Genomic DNA, 20,852 nt, shown 5'->3' on the forward strand with positions numbered 1-20,852 from the left:
GGAACGACAGAGAGAGGGGGGAACGACAGAGAGAAGGGGGAACGACAGAGAGAAGGGGGAACGACAGAGAGGGGGGGGGAACAACACAGAGAGGGGGGGGGAACAACACAGAGAGGGGGGGGGAACAACACAGAGGGGGGGGAACAACACAGAGAGGGGGGAACAACACAGAGAAGGGGGGGGAATAACACAGAGAGGGGGGTTTCAGGGAGAGAGAGAGATAGAGACAGAAAGAGGGAGAGAGAGTGATCAAGATCACTCCTGACAGATGGACATCTATCCGGAATACTCCACATAGCTACAAGTATGCGGGCAAACATTGACTGCTTGTGCAAGCAAGAAAATGCCAGGTATCGCACTAAATCAGTATCCAACATAGTGACAAGAGAGTAAGTCAACAAATTAATCTTCTCATTCAAAGCTTCTTCACAAAAATGCACATTTGTTGTTGCTTTGATTAATAGCAAGATAAATTTTAATGCCTTTATCTTTCAGAAATTGTCTCACGGCAACTTATAGTTATATAGCACCTTTAACATAATAAAATACCCTAAGGCACTTCATCAGGGCATTATAAAACAAAATGTGACTCTGCCATGTAAGGGGGTATTAGATCAGATGATCAAAAGCTTGGTCAAAGAGGTAGGTTTTAAGGAGTGTCTTAAAGGAGGAAAGTGAGGTGGAGAGATGTAGGGAGGGAATTCCAGAGCTTGGGGCCTAGGTAACTGAAGACACAGCCATCAATGGTGGAGCGATTAAAATCGGGGATGCTCAAGAGGCCAGAATTAGAGGAGTGCAGCTATCTCAGAGGGTTGTGCGGCTGGAGGAGATGACAGAGATAGGGAGGGGACGAGGCCATAGAGAGATTTGAAAACAAGGATGAGAATTTTAAAATCAAGGTGTTGCTCGACCGGGAGCCGAAGCAGGTCAGCGAGCACAGGGGTGATAGAAGAACGAGACTTGGTGCAAGTTAAGATATGGCAGCAGAGTTTTGGATGACCTCAAGTTTACGAAGAGTAGAATGTGGGAAACCAGCCAGCAGTGCATTGGAGTAGTCAAGTCAAGAGGTACTGAAGGCATGAATGAGGGTTTCAGCAGCAGAGGAACTGAGACGGGGCAAGGTTATGGAAACGATCAAATTGTCGAAGTGGATACAGACCTGGAGTTTCTGTGACTGGAACAGCCTGTTCTTCCGATAGTCACTGCTCCGATTCAGATCATTCCATCCGTCACTGATCAGAAACACCCTCTTCTGGATCCTAGACATAAAGAGAAATATTACATACAGCTCTAAACCTACTGCCAAACAGTTCAGAACAAGATCTCCACAATTCAGAGCACAAAGCACCAATAGATCAGAGTGACTGTTCATTCACCTCACTGATCACTGCAGGACCTTGCTGCACTCAAAGTGGCTGTTGAGTTTGCCCCCATGACAGCAGTGACTACACTCTGACAGTAATTTACTGGCTGTGAATTACTTTGGGACGCCCTGAGAATCTGAAAGGGGCTGTGTAAATGAAAGTTCTTTCTTTCCCACAACTTGCTCCTGGAAAGAGTCCAAACAAATTGGGGGAAAAAAGAAAGACTTGCATTTCTATAGCGCCTTCATGACCTCAGGGCATCCCAAAGTGCTTTAGAGCCCATGAAGTACTCAAAGTGTAGTCATTGTTCCGACAGACAACATACTGCTCAGAAGTGCAAGCGCGAGGAATTGTACACTGCAGATCTGCATGGTGCCAGAGGAGATCTTCAAGAGAATATGAAATGAATGAGGTGTTGAAGTTTACAGCTCCAGACAAGATTGCCAATGCATTGACCATGCCACAAAGGAGACAGACAAGCATGCATTAGCCTGGAACTTTCAATATGATGGTCCATTTAGGAGTTAATAGCAGCTCCCACAACCTTAGGAAGAATTAATGTAGCTTGAGAAGGATCAGCTTTCTTGAAGAAAGGGAAAACATAAAGAAAATTCCAGTGAGGAAACTTGGACTGGAAGTATGAAAGACTTGAGACCATATGGTGTTGGAATAAGTTAACAGGCACAATGCCAAAGGATGACTGGAGAGATATCAGCAGGACCAGGCTGAAACAAAAGCCAGTATGTTTGCCTTAGTGATAATCACGTTAAATCCCCTCTCAGGGCATAAAAGGTAAAATCAATGGGCAGGAAGCCCTTCAGGGCTACAAAAAGGGATATAGATAGGTTAAGTGAGTGGGCAAAGACCTGGCAAATGGAGTATAATGTGGGAAAGTGGGAAATTGTCCACTTTGGCAGGAAGAATAAAAAAGAAGCATAATATCTAAATGGTGAGAGATTGCAGAACTCTGAGTTGCAGAGGGATCTGGGTGTCCTAGTGCATGAAATCGCAAAAGGTTAGTATGCAGGTACAGCAAGTAGAAACATAGAAAATAGGAGCAGGAGTAGGCCATTCGGCCCTTCGAGCCTGCTCCGCCATTCATTATGATCATGGCTGATCACCCAACTCAGTGACCTGTACCTGCTTTTTCTCCATACTCTTTGATCCCTTTAGACCCAACAGCAATATCTAACTCCTTTTTGAAAACATTCAATGTTTTGGCTTCAACTACTTTCTGTGGTAGTGAATTCCACAGACTCACCACTCTCTGGGTGAAGAAATTTCTCCTCATCTCAGTCCTGAAAGGTTTACCCCGTATCCTTAGACTATGACCCCCGGTTCTGGACTCCCCCACCATCGGGAACATCCTTCCAGTATCTACCCGGTCAGGTCCTGTTACAATTTTATAGGTTTCATTGAGATCCCCCCTCACTCTTCTGAACTCCAGCGAATATAATCCTAACTGACTCAATCTCTCCTCATACATCAATCCTGCCATCCCAGGAATCAGTCTGGTAAACCTTCGCTGCACTCCCTCTATAGCAAGAACATCCTTCCTCAGATAAGGAGACCAAAACTGCACACAATATTCCAGGTGTGGCCTCACCAAGGCCCTGTTTACTTGCAGCAAGACATCCTTGCTCCTGTACTCGAATCCTCTCGCTGTGAAGGCCAACATACCATTTGCCTTTTTTGCCACCTGTTGCACCTGCATGCTTACCTCAAGCAACTGGTGTACGAGAGCACCCAGGTCTCGCTGCATATTCCCCTCTCTCAGTTTATAGCTGTTCAGATAATAATCTGCCTTCCTGTTTTTGCTACCAAAGTGGATAACCTCACATTTATCCACATTATACTGCATCTGCCATGCATTAGCCCACTCACTCAACTTGTCCAAATCACCCTGAAGCCTCTCTGCATCCTCCTCACAACTCACCCTCCCACCCAGTTTTGTGTCATCTGGAGATATTACATTCAGTTCCCTCATTCAAATCATTAATATATATTGTGAATAGCTGGGGCCAATCGGAAAAAGACCCATTTATCCCCACTCTTTGTTTCCTGTCTGCCAACCAATTTTCTATCCATCGCAATACACTACCCCCAATCCCATGCGCTTTAATTTTACATGCTAATCTCTTATGTGGAACTTTGTCGAAAGCCTTCTGAAAGTCCAAATAAACCACATCCACTGGCTTCCCCTCATCAGCTCTACTAGTTACATCCTCAAAGAATTCTAGTAGATTTGTCAAGCATGATTTCCCTTTCGTAAATCCATGCTGACTCTGCCCGATTCTACCACTGTTCTCTAAGTGCTCTGCTATAAAATCTTTGATAATGGACTCTAGAATCTATCAGACTGACTGGTCTATAATTCCCTGCTTTCTCTCTACCTCCCTTTTTAAATAGTGGGGTTACATTAGCTATCTCCAATCTGTAGGAAAGCTCATAGAATATTATCATTTATTGCGAGGGGAATTGAATACAAAAGTAGGGAGGTTATGCTTCAGTTATACAGGGCATTGGTGAGACCACATCTGGAGTACTGTGTACAGTATTGGTCTCCTTATTTAAGGAAGGATGTAAATGCATTGGAGGCAGTACAGAGAAGGTTTACTAGACTAATACCTGGAATGGGTGGGCTGTCTTATGAGGAAAGATGGGACAGGCTAAGCTTGTACCCGCTGGAATTTAGAAGAGTAGGAGGTGATCTGATTGAAACATATAAGACCCTGAGGGGTCATGATACGGTGGATGTGGAAAGGATGTTTCCCCTTGTGGGAGAATCTCGAACTAGGGGTCACTGTTTAAAAATAAGGGGTCGCCCATTCAAGACAGAGATGAGGAGAAAATTTTTCTCACAGAGGGTCGCGAGTCTTTGGAATTCTCTTCCTCAAAAGGCGGTGGAAGCAGAGTCTGTTTAAGGCAGAGGTAGATAGATTCTTGATAAGCAAGGGGTGAAAGGTTATCAGGGGTAGGTGGAAATGTAGAATAATCAGTTCAACCATGAACTTATTGAATGGTGGAGCAGGCTCGAACGGTCTACTCCTGCTTCTAATTCGTATGTTCGTATCGGCGATGTACTATGATTTGCTGACAGGGCTCCCGGTTCTTGTGAGGTCCTGCTAGCAGCACAGGGAAAATTTCATCCAAGGAGTGTGAAAGCCAGCTGCAGTCAACCTCCACAGGAGTGAAACTGGTCATAGCTAATCAGTAGTCCTTTGTACAATGTCCCCAACATTCTTCTTCATTGACTTCAACAGAAAAGATAATCTGGCTGGGTGTATAACAGGCTGTCAATTCACTATCACTCATTTCATGTTTTCACCAAAGACAAGTTTCACCCCTCTGTTCTGAGCCTAAATCTGTAAAAATATTGAGTAGTTTGCTCAATTGTCTTTGAGGCTTGAGAGAGGAACCAAGTCACATAACTAAACATAATCACTGCTTTGCAGTTGGTTCAGTTACATGCACAACTGAAGTATCAGTTACATAAACCAAAAGGTGCCTCAGCTAGTCTTCCAGGTGTAGTTAATAAACTGAGTTGTTCAACAAGATCTGCAAATCCCTGGTTCTTTTTGTTGTTGGCGACAGATCCTGTGGAGACACAGGGTAATTCCATGAGTAAAACCAGTTGACAAATGTCTTTGTTTGCTACATTGGGCCTGTTACCAAAAGCTGACCTAGATACCAGAGACAGTGAAGATACTCTCGGGATCATAGAATCACCTAAGAGTAATCTAAGATACTGAAACTAAAACAAAAGCTAAACTGGTATCACAGGGGTGTGAAACACAGAGAATCCAAAAGACACAGCAGGGATAGAACTCAATTTCAGTCATATGAGAACAAGTGGAGCAATAGGAATAGATTAGCAGCTAACATAAAAAGGAACCCGAAGTCTTTTAGAAACACATAAATAGTTAAAAAGATTGTCAAAGGAAGGGAGGGGCAGATTAGGAGATATTCTTGTGGAGGCAGAGGGCATGGCTGAAGTACTAAATGAGTACTTTGCATCTGTCTTCATGAGAGAAGAGGATGCTTTATCATTCTATGATTCTAAAGGGGGAAAAGAAATTAGTCTAAAAAAAAAGTCAACTGTCCCTCAGAAAGTATATCCATCAGGACAAGAGGAAGTGGAAAGGAAGACTCAGACAGGTTTTGAGTTTGGCCTCTAGCTATCCCTGCCTCTTTTCAATGAAGATACATTAACAATAACGACATTGAGCTTACAGATTTCAGCAGCATGGATCTGCATGTGGATGTGACCGAATCCAGACCTGGGCATTTCTAAGTCTGTCACTAAGATGTCAATACATACGTGCTATTGGTGTAGTTGCTGCTCTGGGTGAGTCTGGAGGCTCTGTCCTGGAGTCCCCGAATCCTCTGGTCTGTTACTTTCAGCATGTTCTCAAAGTCTTCATGTCTCTTCAGCAAGCTGCTCACAGAGTCCACGGTGTCCTTTAAAAACAATCCAAATTGTTAGAGGTCTTGGAGCTCGGACTCACAGCCTCATCTCACGTCAATGTGTCCTTTGAATTGTGCCAGTGTGGCTCAGTGGGAGCACCCTTGCCTCAGAGTCAGAAGGCTGCCGGGTTCAAGTCCAAATCCAGGGACTGAAAGACGGAATCCAGGCTGACACTCCAATACAGTACTGAAGGAGCATTGCACTGTCAGGGGAGCTGCTTTTAGGATGGGATTAAATTTAAACGGAGGTCCTGTCTACCCTCTCGGGTGGGTGTAAAAGATCCCATGGCACTATCTGAAAGAGCAGCAGGGGAGTTCTCCACGTGTCCTGGCCAATATTTATCCCTCAGCCAACATCAAACAAACAGTTTATCTAGTCATCATCACATTGCTTTTTGTGAGGTCTTGCTGTAGACAAATTGGTTGCCATGTTTCCTACATTACAACAGTGACTACACAGCAAAAATACCTCATTAGCTGTGATGCTGTTTGGGTCATTGAGTTATTTATGGCACAGAAGGAGGCCATTTGGCCCACCAAGTCCATGCTTGCTCACTACAAAACTATCCAGTCAGTCCCACTCCCCCACTCGATCCCCATAGCCCTGAAAATCTATTTCTCTCAGGTGCTGATCCAATTTCCTTTTGAAATAATTGATCGTCTCCACTTCCACCACCCTCGTGGGAAGCAGGTTTCAGGTCATTACCACCCGATGGGTAAAAAAAATTCTTCCTCATATTCCCCCTGCATATCTTGTCCAAAACCTTCAATCTGTGGCCCCTAGTCCTTGTACCATCAGTTAATGGGAACGGTTTTTCAATGTCTAACCTATCTATGCCTGTCATAATCTTGTACATTTCTATTAAATCTCCCTTCAATCTCCTTTGTTCTAAGGAGAACAAACCCAACTTTTCCAACCTTACCTTGTAATTAAAATCGCCCATCCCAGGAGCCATTTTGGTAAATCCCCTCTGCATCCTCTCAAGGACTCTCACGTCTTTCCTGAAGTGTGGTGACCAGAACTGGACACAATACTCTAGTTGGGGCCTAACCAGAGCTTTATTGAAGTTCAGCATAACTTCCCTGTTTTTGTACTCAATATCTCTATTTATGAAGCCCAAAATCCCACATGCATTACTAACTACTCTCTCAATATGACCTGCCACCTTCAAAGATCTATGCACATGCATCCCCAGGTCCCTCTGTTCCTGCACACTCTTTTGAACTGTGCCATTAAGACTACATTGCCTCTCCCTATTCCTTCCACTAAAATGCATCACTTCACACTTGTCAGTATTAAATTCCATCTGCCAACTCTCTGCCCATCCTGCTAGCCAATCTATGTCCTGTTGCAGGTGGTTCATATCATCCTCGAAGTTTGATGTCATTGGCAAATTTTGAGATTCTGTTCTGTATTCCAAGATCCAAGTCATTTATATATAGCAAAAAAAGCAGTGGTCCTAGCACTGACCCTTGGGGTACACCACTGTCTGCATCCTCCAGTCCTCCTGAGGTTATGAAAGACACAGTGTAAGCGACTGATAAAAGTCCTTTTTCATGCAATATATTGAGCCCTGTGAATTGCTGAGGCCAGTCAGACAGAACTTCTAGGTAGCAAATGCCCGATCCCATGGTGTGTTCTTCAGCATGCTGCATGTGTCTGTGTCACACTGCTGGTTAGAGCTTCCTACCCCAGCATCATGTCACCAAGGCCACGCACATCACGGTTTGGTCAAAACGTGCCCTTAACAACTCCATGCCTCAGCATCAGATGATGAATATGGTGCTCCCCAGCACCACCCAGGCCGGGTGACTGGTCACAGAGAACAAGAAACAAACCTTCAACAGGGTAGGATTGTTGGAGGCAGCCGAGGAAAGAGGCACAAGGTCATTCCTGGAGGGCTGAGCCATGAGGAAGGGCCATCAAGTGGGCTGCTTTGTCCTGGATGGTGTTGAGCTTCTTGAGTGTTGTTGCCGCTGCACCCATCCAGGTAAGTGGAAAGTATTCCCTCACACTCCTGACTTGTGCTTTGTAGATGGTGGACAAGCATTGGGGAGACAGGAGGTGAGTTACTTGTCACAGAATTCCCAGCCTCTGACCTGCTCTTGTAGCCACAGTATTTATGTGGCTGGTCCAGTTCAGTTTCAGGTCAATGGTAACCCCAGGATGTTGATAGTGGGGGATTCAGTGATCGTAATGCCATTGAACATCAAGGGAGGATGGCTAGATTTTCTCTTGTTGGAGATGGTCATTGCCTGGCACTTGTGTGGCGCGAATGTTACTTACCACTTATCAGCCCAAGCCTAGATATTGTCCATGTCTTGCTGCATCTGAATATGGGCTGCTTTCTTACTTGAGGAGTCACGAATGGTGCTGAACATTGTGCAATCATCAGCCGACTTCTGCTCTTATGATGGAGGGAAGCTCATTGATGAAGCAGCTGAAGATGGTTGGGCGTAGGACACTACCCTGAGGATGTGATGTCTCAGTGACATCCTGGGACTGAGATGATTGACCTCCAACAACCACAACCATCTTCCTTTGTGCTAGGTATGACTCCAACCAGCGGAGGGTTTTCCCGATTCCCATTGACTACAGTTTTGCTAGGGCTCCTTGATGCCATACTCGGTCAAATGCTGCCTTGATGTCAAGGGCAGTCACTCTCACCTCACCTCTGGAGTTCAGCTCGTTTGTCCATGTTTGGACCAAGGCTGTAATGAGGTCAGGAGCTGAGCGGCCCTGGTGGAACCCAAACTGAGCATCAGTGAGCACGTTATTGCTGAACAAGTGCTGCTTGATAGTGCTGTTGATGACACCTTTCATCACTTTGCTGATAATGGAGAGTAGACTGATAGGGTGGTTATTGGCCAGGTTGGATTTGTCCTGCTTTTTGTGCACAGGACATACCTGGGTAATTTTCCACATTGCCGGGTAGATGCCAGTGTTACAGCTGTACTGGAATAGCTTGGCTAGGGGCATGGCTAGTTCTGGAGCACAAGTCTTCAGTACTATTGCCGGAATGTTGTCAGGGCCCATAGCCTTTGCAGTGTCCAGTGCCTTCAGCCATTTCTTGATGTCATGTGGAGTGAATCGGATTGGCTAAAGGTCATAAGGTCATAAGAACTAGGAGCAGGAGTAGGAAATTCGGCCCCACGAGCCTGCTCTGCCATTCAATACGATCATGGCTGATCTCATCTCGGCCTCAACTCCACTTTCCTGCCCGTTCTCCATAACCCTTCAAACCTTTACTAATTAAAAATCTGTCTATCTCCTCCTTAAATTTACTCAATGTCCCAACGACCACCTCACTCTGGGGTAGTGAACTCCACAGACGCATGACCCTTTGAGAGAAGTAATTTCTCCTCATCTCTGTTTTAAATCTGCTACCCCTTATCCTAAAACAGACTGGCATCTGTGATGCTGGGGACCTCAGGAGGAGGCCAAGATAGATCAACCACTCGGCACTTTGGGCTGAAGATGGATGCAAACGTTTCAGCCTCGTCTTTTACACTGATGTGCTGGGCACCCCCATCATTGAGATTGGGGATATTTGTGGAGTCTCCTCCTCCTGTTAGTTGTTTAATTGTCCACCACCATTCACGATTGGATGTGGCAGGACTGCAGAGCTTAGATTTTTTTTTGTTATTCGTTTCATGGGATGTGGGCGTCGCTGGCCAGGCCAGCATTTATTGCCCATCCCTAATTGCCCATGAGACGATGGTGATGAGCTGCCTTCTTGAACCGCTGCAGTTCATTTGGGGTAGGTACACCCACAGTGCTGTTAGGAAGGGAGTTCCAGGATTTTGACCCAGCGATAGCAAAGGAACAGTGATATAGTTCCAAGTCAGGATGGTGTGTGGCTTGGAGGGGAACTTGCAGGTGGTGGTGTTCCCATGTATTTGCTGCCCTTGTCCTTCTAGTTGATAGACAGTTTGGAAGGTGCTGCCTGAGTAGCCTTGGTGCGTTGCTGCAGTGCAACTTGCGTCGGTGGTGGAGGGAGCGAATGATTATAGATGGGGTGCCAATCAAGAGGGTTGCTTTGTCCTGGATGGTGTCGAACTTCTTGAGTGTTGTTGGAGCTGCACCCATTCAGGCAAGTGGAGGGTATTCCATCACATTCCTGACTTGTGTGTTGTAGATGGTGGACAGGCTTTGGGGAGTCAGGAGTTGAGTTACTCGCTGCAGGATTCCTAGCCTCTGATCTGCTCTTGTAGCCACGGTATTTATATGGCTACTTCAGTTCAGATCTTCAGTACTACTGCCAGAATGTTGTCAGGGATGGTAGCCTTTGTAGTATCCAGTGCCTTCAGTCGTTTCTTGATTCATGTGGAGTGAATTGAATTGACTTGAATCTGGCATCGATGATGCTGGAGACTTCAGGAGGAGGCCGAGATGGATCATCCACTCAGCACTTCTGGCTGAAGATTGTTGCAAATGCTTCAGCCTTATCTTTCACACTGATGTGCTGGGCTCCCCCATCATTGAGGATGGGGATATTTGTGGAGCCACCTCCTCCAGTTAGTTGTTTAATTGTCCACCACCATTCACGGCTGGATGTGGCAGGATTGCAGAACTTAGATCTGATCCATTGGTTGTGGGATCCTTTAGCTCTGTCTATTGCATGCTACCTACGCAGTTTGGCATGCAAGTAGTCCTGTGTTGTAGCTTCACCAGGTTGACACCTCATTTTGAGGTATGCCTGGTGCCCTCCTGCACTCTTCATTGAACCAAGTTTGGTCTCCTGGCTTGATGGTAATGATAGAATGGGGGACATGCTGGGCCATGAGGTTCCAGATTATGGTTGAGTACAATTCTGCTGCTGCTGATGGCCCACAGCGCCTCATGGATGCCCAGTTTTGCATTGCTAGATCTGTTTGAAATCTATCCCATTTAGCATGGTGGTCGTGCCACACAACACGATGGAGGGTATCCTCAATGTGAAGACGGGACTTAGTCTCCACAAAGACTGTGCGGTGGTCACTCCTACCAATACTGTCATGGACAGATGCATCTGCGGCAGGCAGATTGGTGAGGATTAGGTCAAGTATGTTTTTCCCTCTTGTTGGTTCCTTCACCACCTGCCGCAGACCCAGTCTAGCAGCTATGTCCTTTCGGACTCGGCCAGCTTGGTCAGCAGTGGTGCTACCGAGCCACTCTTGGTGATGGACATTGAAGTCCCCCACCCAGAGTACATTCTGCGCCCTTGCCACCCTCAGTGCTTCCTCCAAGTGCTGTTCGACATGGAGGAGTACTGAGTCATCAGCTGAGGGAGGGCGGTAGGTGGTAATCAGCAAGAGGTTACCTTGCCCATGTTTGACCTGATGCCATGAGACTTCATGGGGTCTGGAGTCAATGTTGAGGACTCCCAGGGCAACTCCTTCCCGACTGTATACCACTGTGCTGCCACCTCTGGTGTGTCTGTCCTGCCGGTGGGACATACCCAGGGATGGTGATAGTGGTGTCTGGGACATTGTCTGTAAGGTATGCTTCGGTGAGTATGACTATGTCAGGCAGTTGCTTGACTAGTCTGTGGGACAGCTCTCCCAACTTTGGCACAAGCCTCCAGATGCTAGTCAGGAGGACGTTGCAGGGTCAACAAGGCTAGGTTTTCTGTTGTTGTTGTTGCCGGTGCCTAGGTCGATGCTGAGTAGTCTGTCTGATTTCATTCCTTATCGACTTTCTTTAGCGGTTAGGCACAACTGAGGGGCTTGCTAGGCCATTTCAGAAGGCATTTTAAGAGCTAACCACATTGCTGTGGGTCTGAAGTCACATGTAGGCCAGACCAGGTACGGACAGCAGATTTCCTTCCCTAAAGAATATTAGATCTGATCCATTGGTTGTGGGATCGCTGTTTGACATGCAAGTAGTCCGATGATGTAGCTTCACCTGGCTAACACCTCATTTTTAGGTATGCCTGCTGCTGCTCTTGGCATGCCCTCCTGCACTCTTCATTGAACCAGCATTGGTCCCCTGGCTTGGTGGTAACGGTAGAGTCGGGGATATGCCAGACCATGAGGATACAGATTGTGGTTGAATAAAATTCTTTTGCTGCTGATGGCCCACAGCACCTTATGGATGCCCAGTTTTGATTTGAGAGATCTGTACGACCTCCAATGCCACACAACACAATGGTGGGTATCCTCAATGTGAAGGTGGGACTTAGTCTCCACAAGGACTGTGCGGCGGTCACTCCTACTAATACTGTCATGGACAGATGCATCTACGACAGGTATTTTGGTGAGGACAAGATCAAGTATGTTCTTCCCTCTTGTTGGTTGCCTCACCATCTGCCACAGACCCAGTTCAGCAGCTATGTCCTTCAGGACTTGGCCAGCTTGGTCAGTAGTGGTGCTACTAAGCCACTCTTGGTGATGAACATTGAAGTCCCCAACCCAGATACATTCTGTGCCCTTGCTACCCTCAGTGCATCTTCCAATTGGTGGACTGGATACATTGCTGCTGGGATGGGATACAGACAATAGTTCCAGAATGGCAGCAAGCAAACTGATGGGGGCTTGCTACAGAGAATTACAAAGCAGAATTCTGTACCAACCAGTCTGTGTTGGTGTTTATCCTCCGGATATACCCATTTACCCACCCTATTTCTTCAACCCCCTTTCCTTCAATCACTTACTAACCTAATCTTGAGTGTTGACCCTGTCTGTGCTTCAATCACTAACTGTAGTGCATTCCACAGCTTTACCACCTTCTGTGCAAAAAGGATTCTCCTGTTCGATATCCTAAATCTTTTACATTTAATCTTATATGTATATCCCTATATTCTAGACCCCTGGAAACAGCACCTTTTTATCTATCATCTTGCACTCCTTCACGATTTTAAACACCTTCATCAAATCACCCTGCAATCTCCTCTGTTCTGACAAAAGCAGCTGCAATTTTTCAGATTTTTTTCATCTTTGTATTTCCTCATATGAGACAGAACTCATTGTGAATCTGTGCTACACCCTCTCTATTACCTCGACATCCTTCCTCTCATGTGGAGCCCAAAACCAAACACCATACTCCAACGCTGGTCTTAGGTAGATCCTCCATTGCATCTTGACTTTTATATTCTGTACCTCTTGCCATGAAACTCAGTATTTGGTTTGTTTATTTTTTGTGGCCTTCTCCATTCGAGGTGTTGCTTTTAATGACTTGTAACCCTGAACCTCCAAATCCCTCTGTTGTTCCACATCACTTGTCCAAAGTGTAATTATTGCTTTTATATTTTTACCACAATCTCCTACCTCACATTTATTGACATTGAATTTTGCCCTTTGCACAATCTTATCAAATTATAACTTCCTTTGACTCTCAGAACTATTTACCATGCTTTTTATTTTAGTTAGCATCTGCAAATTTGGGCTGCATTCCCTCTAACCCTCGATCCAAATCATTCATGTACGCAGTGAACCAGATGTGGCCCCAGAAGTGAACTCCATGGGGTACCAGCACCCATGTCCAACCAATCTGAATCAGTGCCCTTAACTCCTACTCTCTTTTCTTCTTTCTAGTTTGCTACTTGCTGCTTTCCCAAATTCCATACCCAAAACATTCTGTTGATACTATGGAAAGATCCCACAATCCGGTGTCTCCAGTAGGGAGAAGTGTTTGTCAGAAATCAACAGAATTATCCCAAAATTCATTTTGAACGATATAAAAAAAATCACCAGGCTGCAATTTCCTACCAGGCCTTCTTAGCGAGTTCTGGTCCCCAGTGTGAGCTCTGGCTCATGGAATTGTCCCATTCTCCCAAGGTTACAATCTCTACTGCACTAGCTCTGCCTGATATTCATCCAACCCCAGGCTAGTAGGGCCCTGCTCCCTTGGCCCAGTGCATCATTTCTCTGTATTACTACAATCAGGAGATGTCACTCTGCTTTGAGCACCATGTTGAGTTTATTAATAATTGGGTGAGCAGGTTCCTATCTGGTTTTAGCCCAACTCAGCTTCTTCTGGGGATGTTTATTATCCTTTGTTGCCCTGAAACCATTAAAAAATCAACCACGTAGTGTGGGACTGGAGTAATGTGTAGCTCAGACCAGATAGGCATTGCAGGTTCCCTTACCTGGAGGACATTAGTGAACCGGTTGGCTCTTTACAAAGCAGCAACATTGATTCAATCAGTCCACAAGTTACCACATTTATTACCACAGTGGGATATAAATTCAGAACCTCTGGATTACGAGTCCAATATGATAACGAGGCTATTTCACCCTAACTCAGTTCACACAGTAACCTTACAGTCAGCAGAGAAAGGAAACTTGCATGCCAGAAGTTTGGGATGGAGCTGAACCTCAAACTGGTTCCCATGGCTGAAAAGGCATTGTGCTAAAAACTGCTTTATCCAATCCCCAACCTGTGCTATACCCTGAAGACAGCAGTCACTGCTAACACTGGCAACCCTATTAGCAGGAGAAAATCCTCATTCCTCACTCTGAACAGCACCAACACTCGGGAGGAAAGTCCTTCTGAACTCAGTCCACGCGATGCACAATGTCGGGTTTGCTAGGCTCACAGACTGTACAATTGGATGCAGACCGTGCAAATCATGAACGTTACCCCGAGATCATGGATCTTCAGGAAGGCTTCGTGGCCAGAGAGCGTTGCTTCAATGCGATCTGCATCCCGGTTAAATTGCTGCAGCTCCAGTCCTTCCTGCAGCTTCTCATTTTGTTGATTCCATGCTGTCTCCAGCTCCACCTGCAGGTCTATCATTTTCTGCATCATTCGAGGGATATCGCCAGCAGAGCTCGTCTTTACCAATCGATTCCCCAGGTCATGCAGCTCCTTGAACCTTTAACAAACAAAACATGCACTTTAACTCCAGCTAACACTTCCTAGCCACAGCCAATTATAAACGCCAGGTCAGCCAGCCACACCCTGTGCATTCTGTCACTATACCCCTGCCCCCACCCAACCACCACCATCCTACTCTCTTCAATTCCATATTTTCTCCTCAGCCAGGTAACCTTTCCTCTGACCTCAAGATTTCTTTATAACCAAACATTGCCACAGAGTGGTTGCGGGGACGCTCTCCACTCCATGTTATGGCTTACAGCCTCAGTAACCAGTAAGAAAGAAATCCCAGGTGCTAACCCATGATGCTAGCCATTGGACGTTTGCAACACAGCACAAGACCATTCAGTCCATCATTTCTGTGATGCTTCCTGTATTGAGTCACAGAGGTGGGGTGGGGGGTGGGGTGCAGGGAGCGAGGAAGGTCAGGTCGGGTCAGGTTCCCACTTCCAGACAGAGCAGAGATGTGATGCTATAGAGACGAGAACATGAACAGTGTACAAGATTAGAGGAAGTACATGATAATTGCCTCACACGGAGGACCCTGGACAGGGGTATAGGGGGAGGTAAATGGACAGGACAGGAAAGTGTCAGGATAATAAATGAATGAAGCAGGGTAGCCTGAAGACACCAAAAGGGATCTTACCTACATATCTCCAATACACAATAAAATAGTCACATCAAATATGAACTTACAAACCATTTCCCTGATTAAAATACAAAATTAAATTGCTGGATGGCTTTTACTGTATCCTTTCTTTTGTGTGTCCCAAGAATTCATGAACTAGACAACACCATGGAATTAAAAATTTCTACAAAAGCAAATGTGTCAGAGAAACTAGAAGAAAGGGACGGGCAACAGGATGGGAAGGAGGATAATCCAGGGAATTGTGGTGTCTGTGAGCTTGTAATAAATGTTTGTGGAAAGCCCATCAGCGGAGACAGAGAGAGGAGTGCAGAAAGAGGAGGGAAGAGTCAGAGATGGATCAAGTGAAGGCGAGGGATGGATGGTAATCAGAAGCATAGTTTACAAAATTCGCAGGATCAGGGCGAGAGCAGGAAGCAGCAGCCGTACAATATGGTGGAGCATGAGGTTAGGGATGCGGCCTGAGTAGGTTGAAACAAAGAACACTACACATAACCTACAAAAAAAGTTGAGGCCTTTGCAGGTTCCCAAAGCAACATCTTTCATAGAGTCATAGAGTCGTACAGCATAGAAACAGGCCCTTCGGCCCACCGCGTCCATGCTGACCATAATGCCTATCTATACTAATCCCACCTGCCTGCATTAATTCCATATCCCTCTATGCCTTGCTCATTCAAGTGCCTGTCTAGATGCCTCTTAAATTGTTGCTACTGTTCCTGCCTCCACCATCTCCTCTGGCAGCTCATTCCAGATACCCACTATTCTTTGTGAGAAAAATTTACCCCTTTGAACCCCTTTAAACCTCCTCCCTCTCACCTTAAATCTATGCCCTCTAGTTTTAGTCACCCCTACCATGGGAAACAGACTCTGGCTGTCTACCCTATCTATGCATCTCATAATTTTATATACCTCTATCATGACCCCTCTCAGCCTCCTTCGCTCCAGGGAAAACAGACCCAGCCTATCCAATCTCTCTTTATAACTCAAGCCCTCCAAACCAGGCAACATCCTTGTGAATCTTTTCTGCACCCTCTCTAGCTTAATCACATCTTTCCTGTAGTGCAGCGACCAGAACTGCACACAGTACTCCAAATGCGGCCTAACCAGCGTCATGTACAACTGTAACATGACGTCCCAACTCTTGTACTCAATGCCTCGGCCCATGAAGACATGCAGGCCATACACCTTCTTCACCACCCTGTCTACCTGAGTTGCCACTTTCAGGAAACTATGTACTTGCACCCCAAGGTCTCTCTGCTCAAGAACACTCCCCAGGGCCCTGCCATTCACTGTATATGTACTGCCCTGGTTTAACTTCACAAAATGCATCACTTCACACTTGTCTGCGTTAAATTCCATTTGCCACTCCCTTGCCCACTTCCTCAGTTTATCGATATCCTGTTGTAACCTTAGACAACCTTCTTCACTGTCCACTATACCACCAATTTTGGTGTCATCTGCAAACTTAGTAATCATGTCCCTTACATTCACATCCAAGTCATTAATATATATGACAAACAACAGAGGGCCCAGCACCGATCCCTGCGGCACACCACTGGTCACTGGACTCCAATCTGAAAAACAACCCTCCACTCCCACCCTCTGCCTCCTATCACCAAGACAATTTTGTATCCAATTGGCTAGCTCACCCTGGATCCCATGTGTTCGAACCTTCTGGACCAGCCTACCATGCGGGACCTTGTCAAAGGCCTTGCTAAAGTCCATGTAGACAAGTTCCATCGCCCTGCCCTCATCAATCCTCTTGGTCACCTCCTTGAAAAACTCAATCAAATTCGTGAGACATGATTTCCCACGCACAAAGCCATGCTGACTATCCCTAATCAGACCATGCCTTTCCAGATGCATATAAATTCTGTCTCTCAGAATCCCTTCCAATAACTTTCCCACCACTGATGTAAGGCTTACCGGCCTGTAATTCCCTGGCTTATCCTTGCTGCCCTTCTTAAACAAAGGCACAACATTAGCCATCCTCCAGTCTTCCGGTACCTCACCCCTGGCTAACGATGATACAAAAATCTCTGCCAGGGCCGCAGCAATCTCCTCCCTTGATTACCATAGTATCCTAGGATACACTTGGTCAGGCCCTGGGGATTTATCCACCTTAATGCGCTTCAAAACCTCCAACACCTCCTCCTTTGTAATGTTGATATGCTCCAGGATATCGCTGTTCCCTCCCTTGAACTCACTAGCTTCCATGACCACCTCCATGGTAAATACAGACGAGAAGTATTCATTTAAGACCTCACCCATTTCCCGTGGCTCCACACATAGATTACCACACTGATCCTTAAGGGGACCTACTCTCTCTCTAGCTACCCTTTTACTCTTAATATACTTATAGAATCTTTTAGGATTCTCATTTATCTAATCTACCAGGGAAATCTCATGGCCCCTTTTCGCCCTCCAAATTTCCTTCTTAAGTGTAGTCCTACATCCCCTACACTCCTCGAGGGACTTGCTTGATCCTAGCTGCCTATACCTGACATATGCCTCCTTTGGCCTGACCAGACCCTCAATATCCCTCGTCAACCAAGATTCCCTAAACTTGCCAGCCTTGCCCTTCAATCTAACAGGAACATGCCGGCCCTGAACTCTTCCTATCTCACTTTTAAAAGCTTCCCACTTGCCAGACGTCCCTTTACCTGTAAACAGCCTCTCCCATTCAACTTTTGAGAGTTCCTGTCTGATGCCATCGAAATTAGCCTTCCTCCAATTTAGGACTTCAACTTGAGGGCGAGTCCTATCCTTTTCCATAACTATCTTGAAGCTAATAGAGTTATGGTCACTGGTCCCAAAGTACTTCCCCACTGACACATCAACCACCTGCCCATCCTCATTTCCTAAGAGGAGGTCGAGTGTAGCCCCTTCTCTAGTAGGGCCATCCACATACTGCTTCAGAAAACTATCCTGGACACACTTAACAAATTCTTCCCCATCTGATCCCTTAGCACTAAGGCAGTCCCAGTCAATACTAGGGAAGTTAAAATCACCTATTACAACCCTATAATTCCTACACCTATCTGTGATTTCACTACATATATGCTCCTCCACTTCCCTCTGACTATTGGGGGGCCTATAGTATAATCCCATCAAAGTGATCACCCGTTTCTTATTTTTACGTTCTACCCATATGGCCTCGCTGGACGTTCCCCCCGGGATATCCTATCTAAGTACTACCGTGAAGTCCTCCCTAATCAATGGTGCAACTCCCCCTCCTCTCTTACCTCCACCTCTGTCACGCCGGAAGCATCGGTACCCCAGAACATTGAGCTGCCAGTCCTGCCCATCCCTCAACCATGTTTCTGTAATAGCTATAATATCACAATCCCATGTACTGATCCATGCTCTGAGTTCATCTGCTTTACCTGTAAGTCTTCTTGCATTAAAGTAAATGCAGTTTAGCCTACCAGACCTTCCATGCTCCCTGTCCTGCCCCTGCCCGGCCTGCCTACTGGACTTGCTTGCTTTAACCTCTACATTTGCCTCAACTATCTTATCTGAGAGACTACTACTTTGGGTCCCACCCTCCTGCAAGACTAGTTTAAACCCTCCCGAGTAGGGCCAGCAAACCTTTCCTCAAGGATATTGGTTCCCCTCCAGTTTAGATGCAACCCGTCCTTCTTGTACAGGTCACCTCTGCACCAGAACAGATCCCAATGATCCAAGTAGTTGAAGCCCTCCCACCTACACCAGCTCTTCAGCCACGCATTCATTTGCCTAATCCTCCTATTCCTACCCTCACTAGCACGTGGCACAGGGAGTAATCCTGAGATTACAACCCTAGAGGTCCTGCTTTTAACCTTCTGCCTAACTCCCTATATTCACTTTGCAGGACCTCATCTCTCTTCCTGCCTATGTCGTTAGTACCAATATGGACCACGACCTCTGGCTGCTTACCCTCCCCTTTCAGAATGTCTTATAGCCACTCCGAGACATCCTTGACCCTAGCACCAGGGAGGCAACATACCATCCTGGAGCCCTGTTTGTGGCCACAGAAACGCCTATCTGCACCCCTTACGATAGAATCCCCTATCACCTATTTCATCTGGAGGAAGTGAATGGAGTTGAAGAGAAGCTTTTCAAGGTGAGCACAGGCAGATGGTTGGAAGCCCAGCAGGCTGTCTGGGTGAGGAATGGAGGTGAAAAGGAGCTGGACATTCACCAATAACCCGCATTTACGTAGCACCTTTAGCCCAAGGCATTTCACAGTAGAGTAATTTGATAATGAGCCATATAAGGAGATATTGAGATAGGTGACCAAAAACTTGGTCAGACAGATAGGTTTAAAAGGAGGGCTTTAATGGAGGAGAACGAAATAGAGAGCAAGAGAAGATTAGCTGGGGAATCCCATATCTTAAGGCTGAGGCAGCTGAAGTCATGGAAGCCAAATGTGGAGCAATGAAAATCAGTGATGCACAAGAGGCCAGGATAGGAGAAGCGTAGAGTTCTGACAGTTGTAGGGCTGGAGGAGAATACAGAGATAGGGTCAGGGATATGAAGATTGGAGTCAGAATGTAAAATCATCAGATCTGAAGTGGATGCTCTGAAGGGATGATGTGAAACAGAGGACTAGAATAGCTACAATATAGATCAATGTTGTTAGAGAGTGAGTTTAGAAGCATGCATGCAACAGAGTGTGTGTTCCTGACTGTACTTGTTGGTCTCCTCCATGCCTCCTGCACTCCCTGCCCTTCAGTTTTATAATGGGATTGCTCTAATGTCCAGTTCTGACATAAGATCTACACATTAACCTATCTTTTCCCCTTCAGGTACTGGGCAGCCTGCACTGTAGCAGAGATACTTTTCTCACTTGATTTTCTGTGCATTAATCTCCAGCAGCAGATCACCATGTTCCTTCAGAAGGTTTTCAGCAGAGACCACATCAAATCCCATCTCCTTGCTGTTCAGCTTGTCCTTCATGGTGCTGGCCCACAGGAGAAGCTCTTTGCTCTCCTGGCTGTAGAGCTGTTGGTTGTAAGCATCTGACAGAAGCCGTTTTCTCTTGGAGGCCTGAGTCTTCACTCTTTGCAGCAGTGCCTCCATCCCACGCACCTGCACCATGATAGCAGCACTCTCTGCGGGATTGGTGTCCTGAATTCTGAAATAGCACACAATATTAGATACAGGACAGCTGGCGTTGAGTCCCAACACTGTGAGCCAACTGACACCATCACATGATATTACAAGCTGTAGGATAGGCCTCAAACTGAGTGTTATGTGGCGGGATAGTACAATTGTTCAGAATATGGTACTAATGCTGAGATTGGAAATTGAGCCCTGGATGAACCACCTAACTTACAGCATTCTGAGGAAAACTGACTTATCAACATCAGCTAATTCCTTACAGTGGTACAGGATTCAAATATCAAAGGTCATAAACTAAGACTGGAAGTAATGCGGAAGTTCACGCACACAGCTTTTTCACTCAGACAAATTGTCTAGTGGAATACAGGGAGGGACACTGTAAATGGGTTAAGGTGATAATTGGATGAGAGGGGGGATTGGGGATGTAATGAGGCATAGGTAGGTGGGGGGGAAAAGTATCAAAAAGGCA

The 20,852-nt window shown here is 46.1% G+C and overlaps 1 protein-coding gene across 2 annotated transcripts in view; it reads right to left on the minus strand.

Moving 5' to 3' along the window:
- Nucleotides 1-20,852, minus strand: part of sptbn5 (spectrin, beta, non-erythrocytic 5) — a 321,773-nt gene that overhangs the window by 254,225 nt on the left and 46,696 nt on the right. For both annotated transcript variants that reach the window (XM_068039706.1, XM_068039705.1), the window contains exons 17-20: nt 20,109-20,396; nt 14,395-14,629; nt 5,686-5,825; nt 1,160-1,259 (exon numbers count right to left, since the gene is read on the minus strand). In XM_068039706.1, coding sequence (XP_067895807.1) covers nt 1,160-1,259; nt 5,686-5,825; nt 14,395-14,629; nt 20,109-20,396 — 763 coding nt within the window. The remainder of the gene's footprint in view (nt 1-1,159; nt 1,260-5,685; nt 5,826-14,394; nt 14,630-20,108; nt 20,397-20,852) is intronic.

Source organism: Heterodontus francisci, chromosome 9 (assembly GCF_036365525.1).
Source record: "Heterodontus francisci isolate sHetFra1 chromosome 9, sHetFra1.hap1, whole genome shotgun sequence".
NCBI lineage: Eukaryota > Metazoa > Chordata > Chondrichthyes > Heterodontiformes > Heterodontidae > Heterodontus > Heterodontus francisci.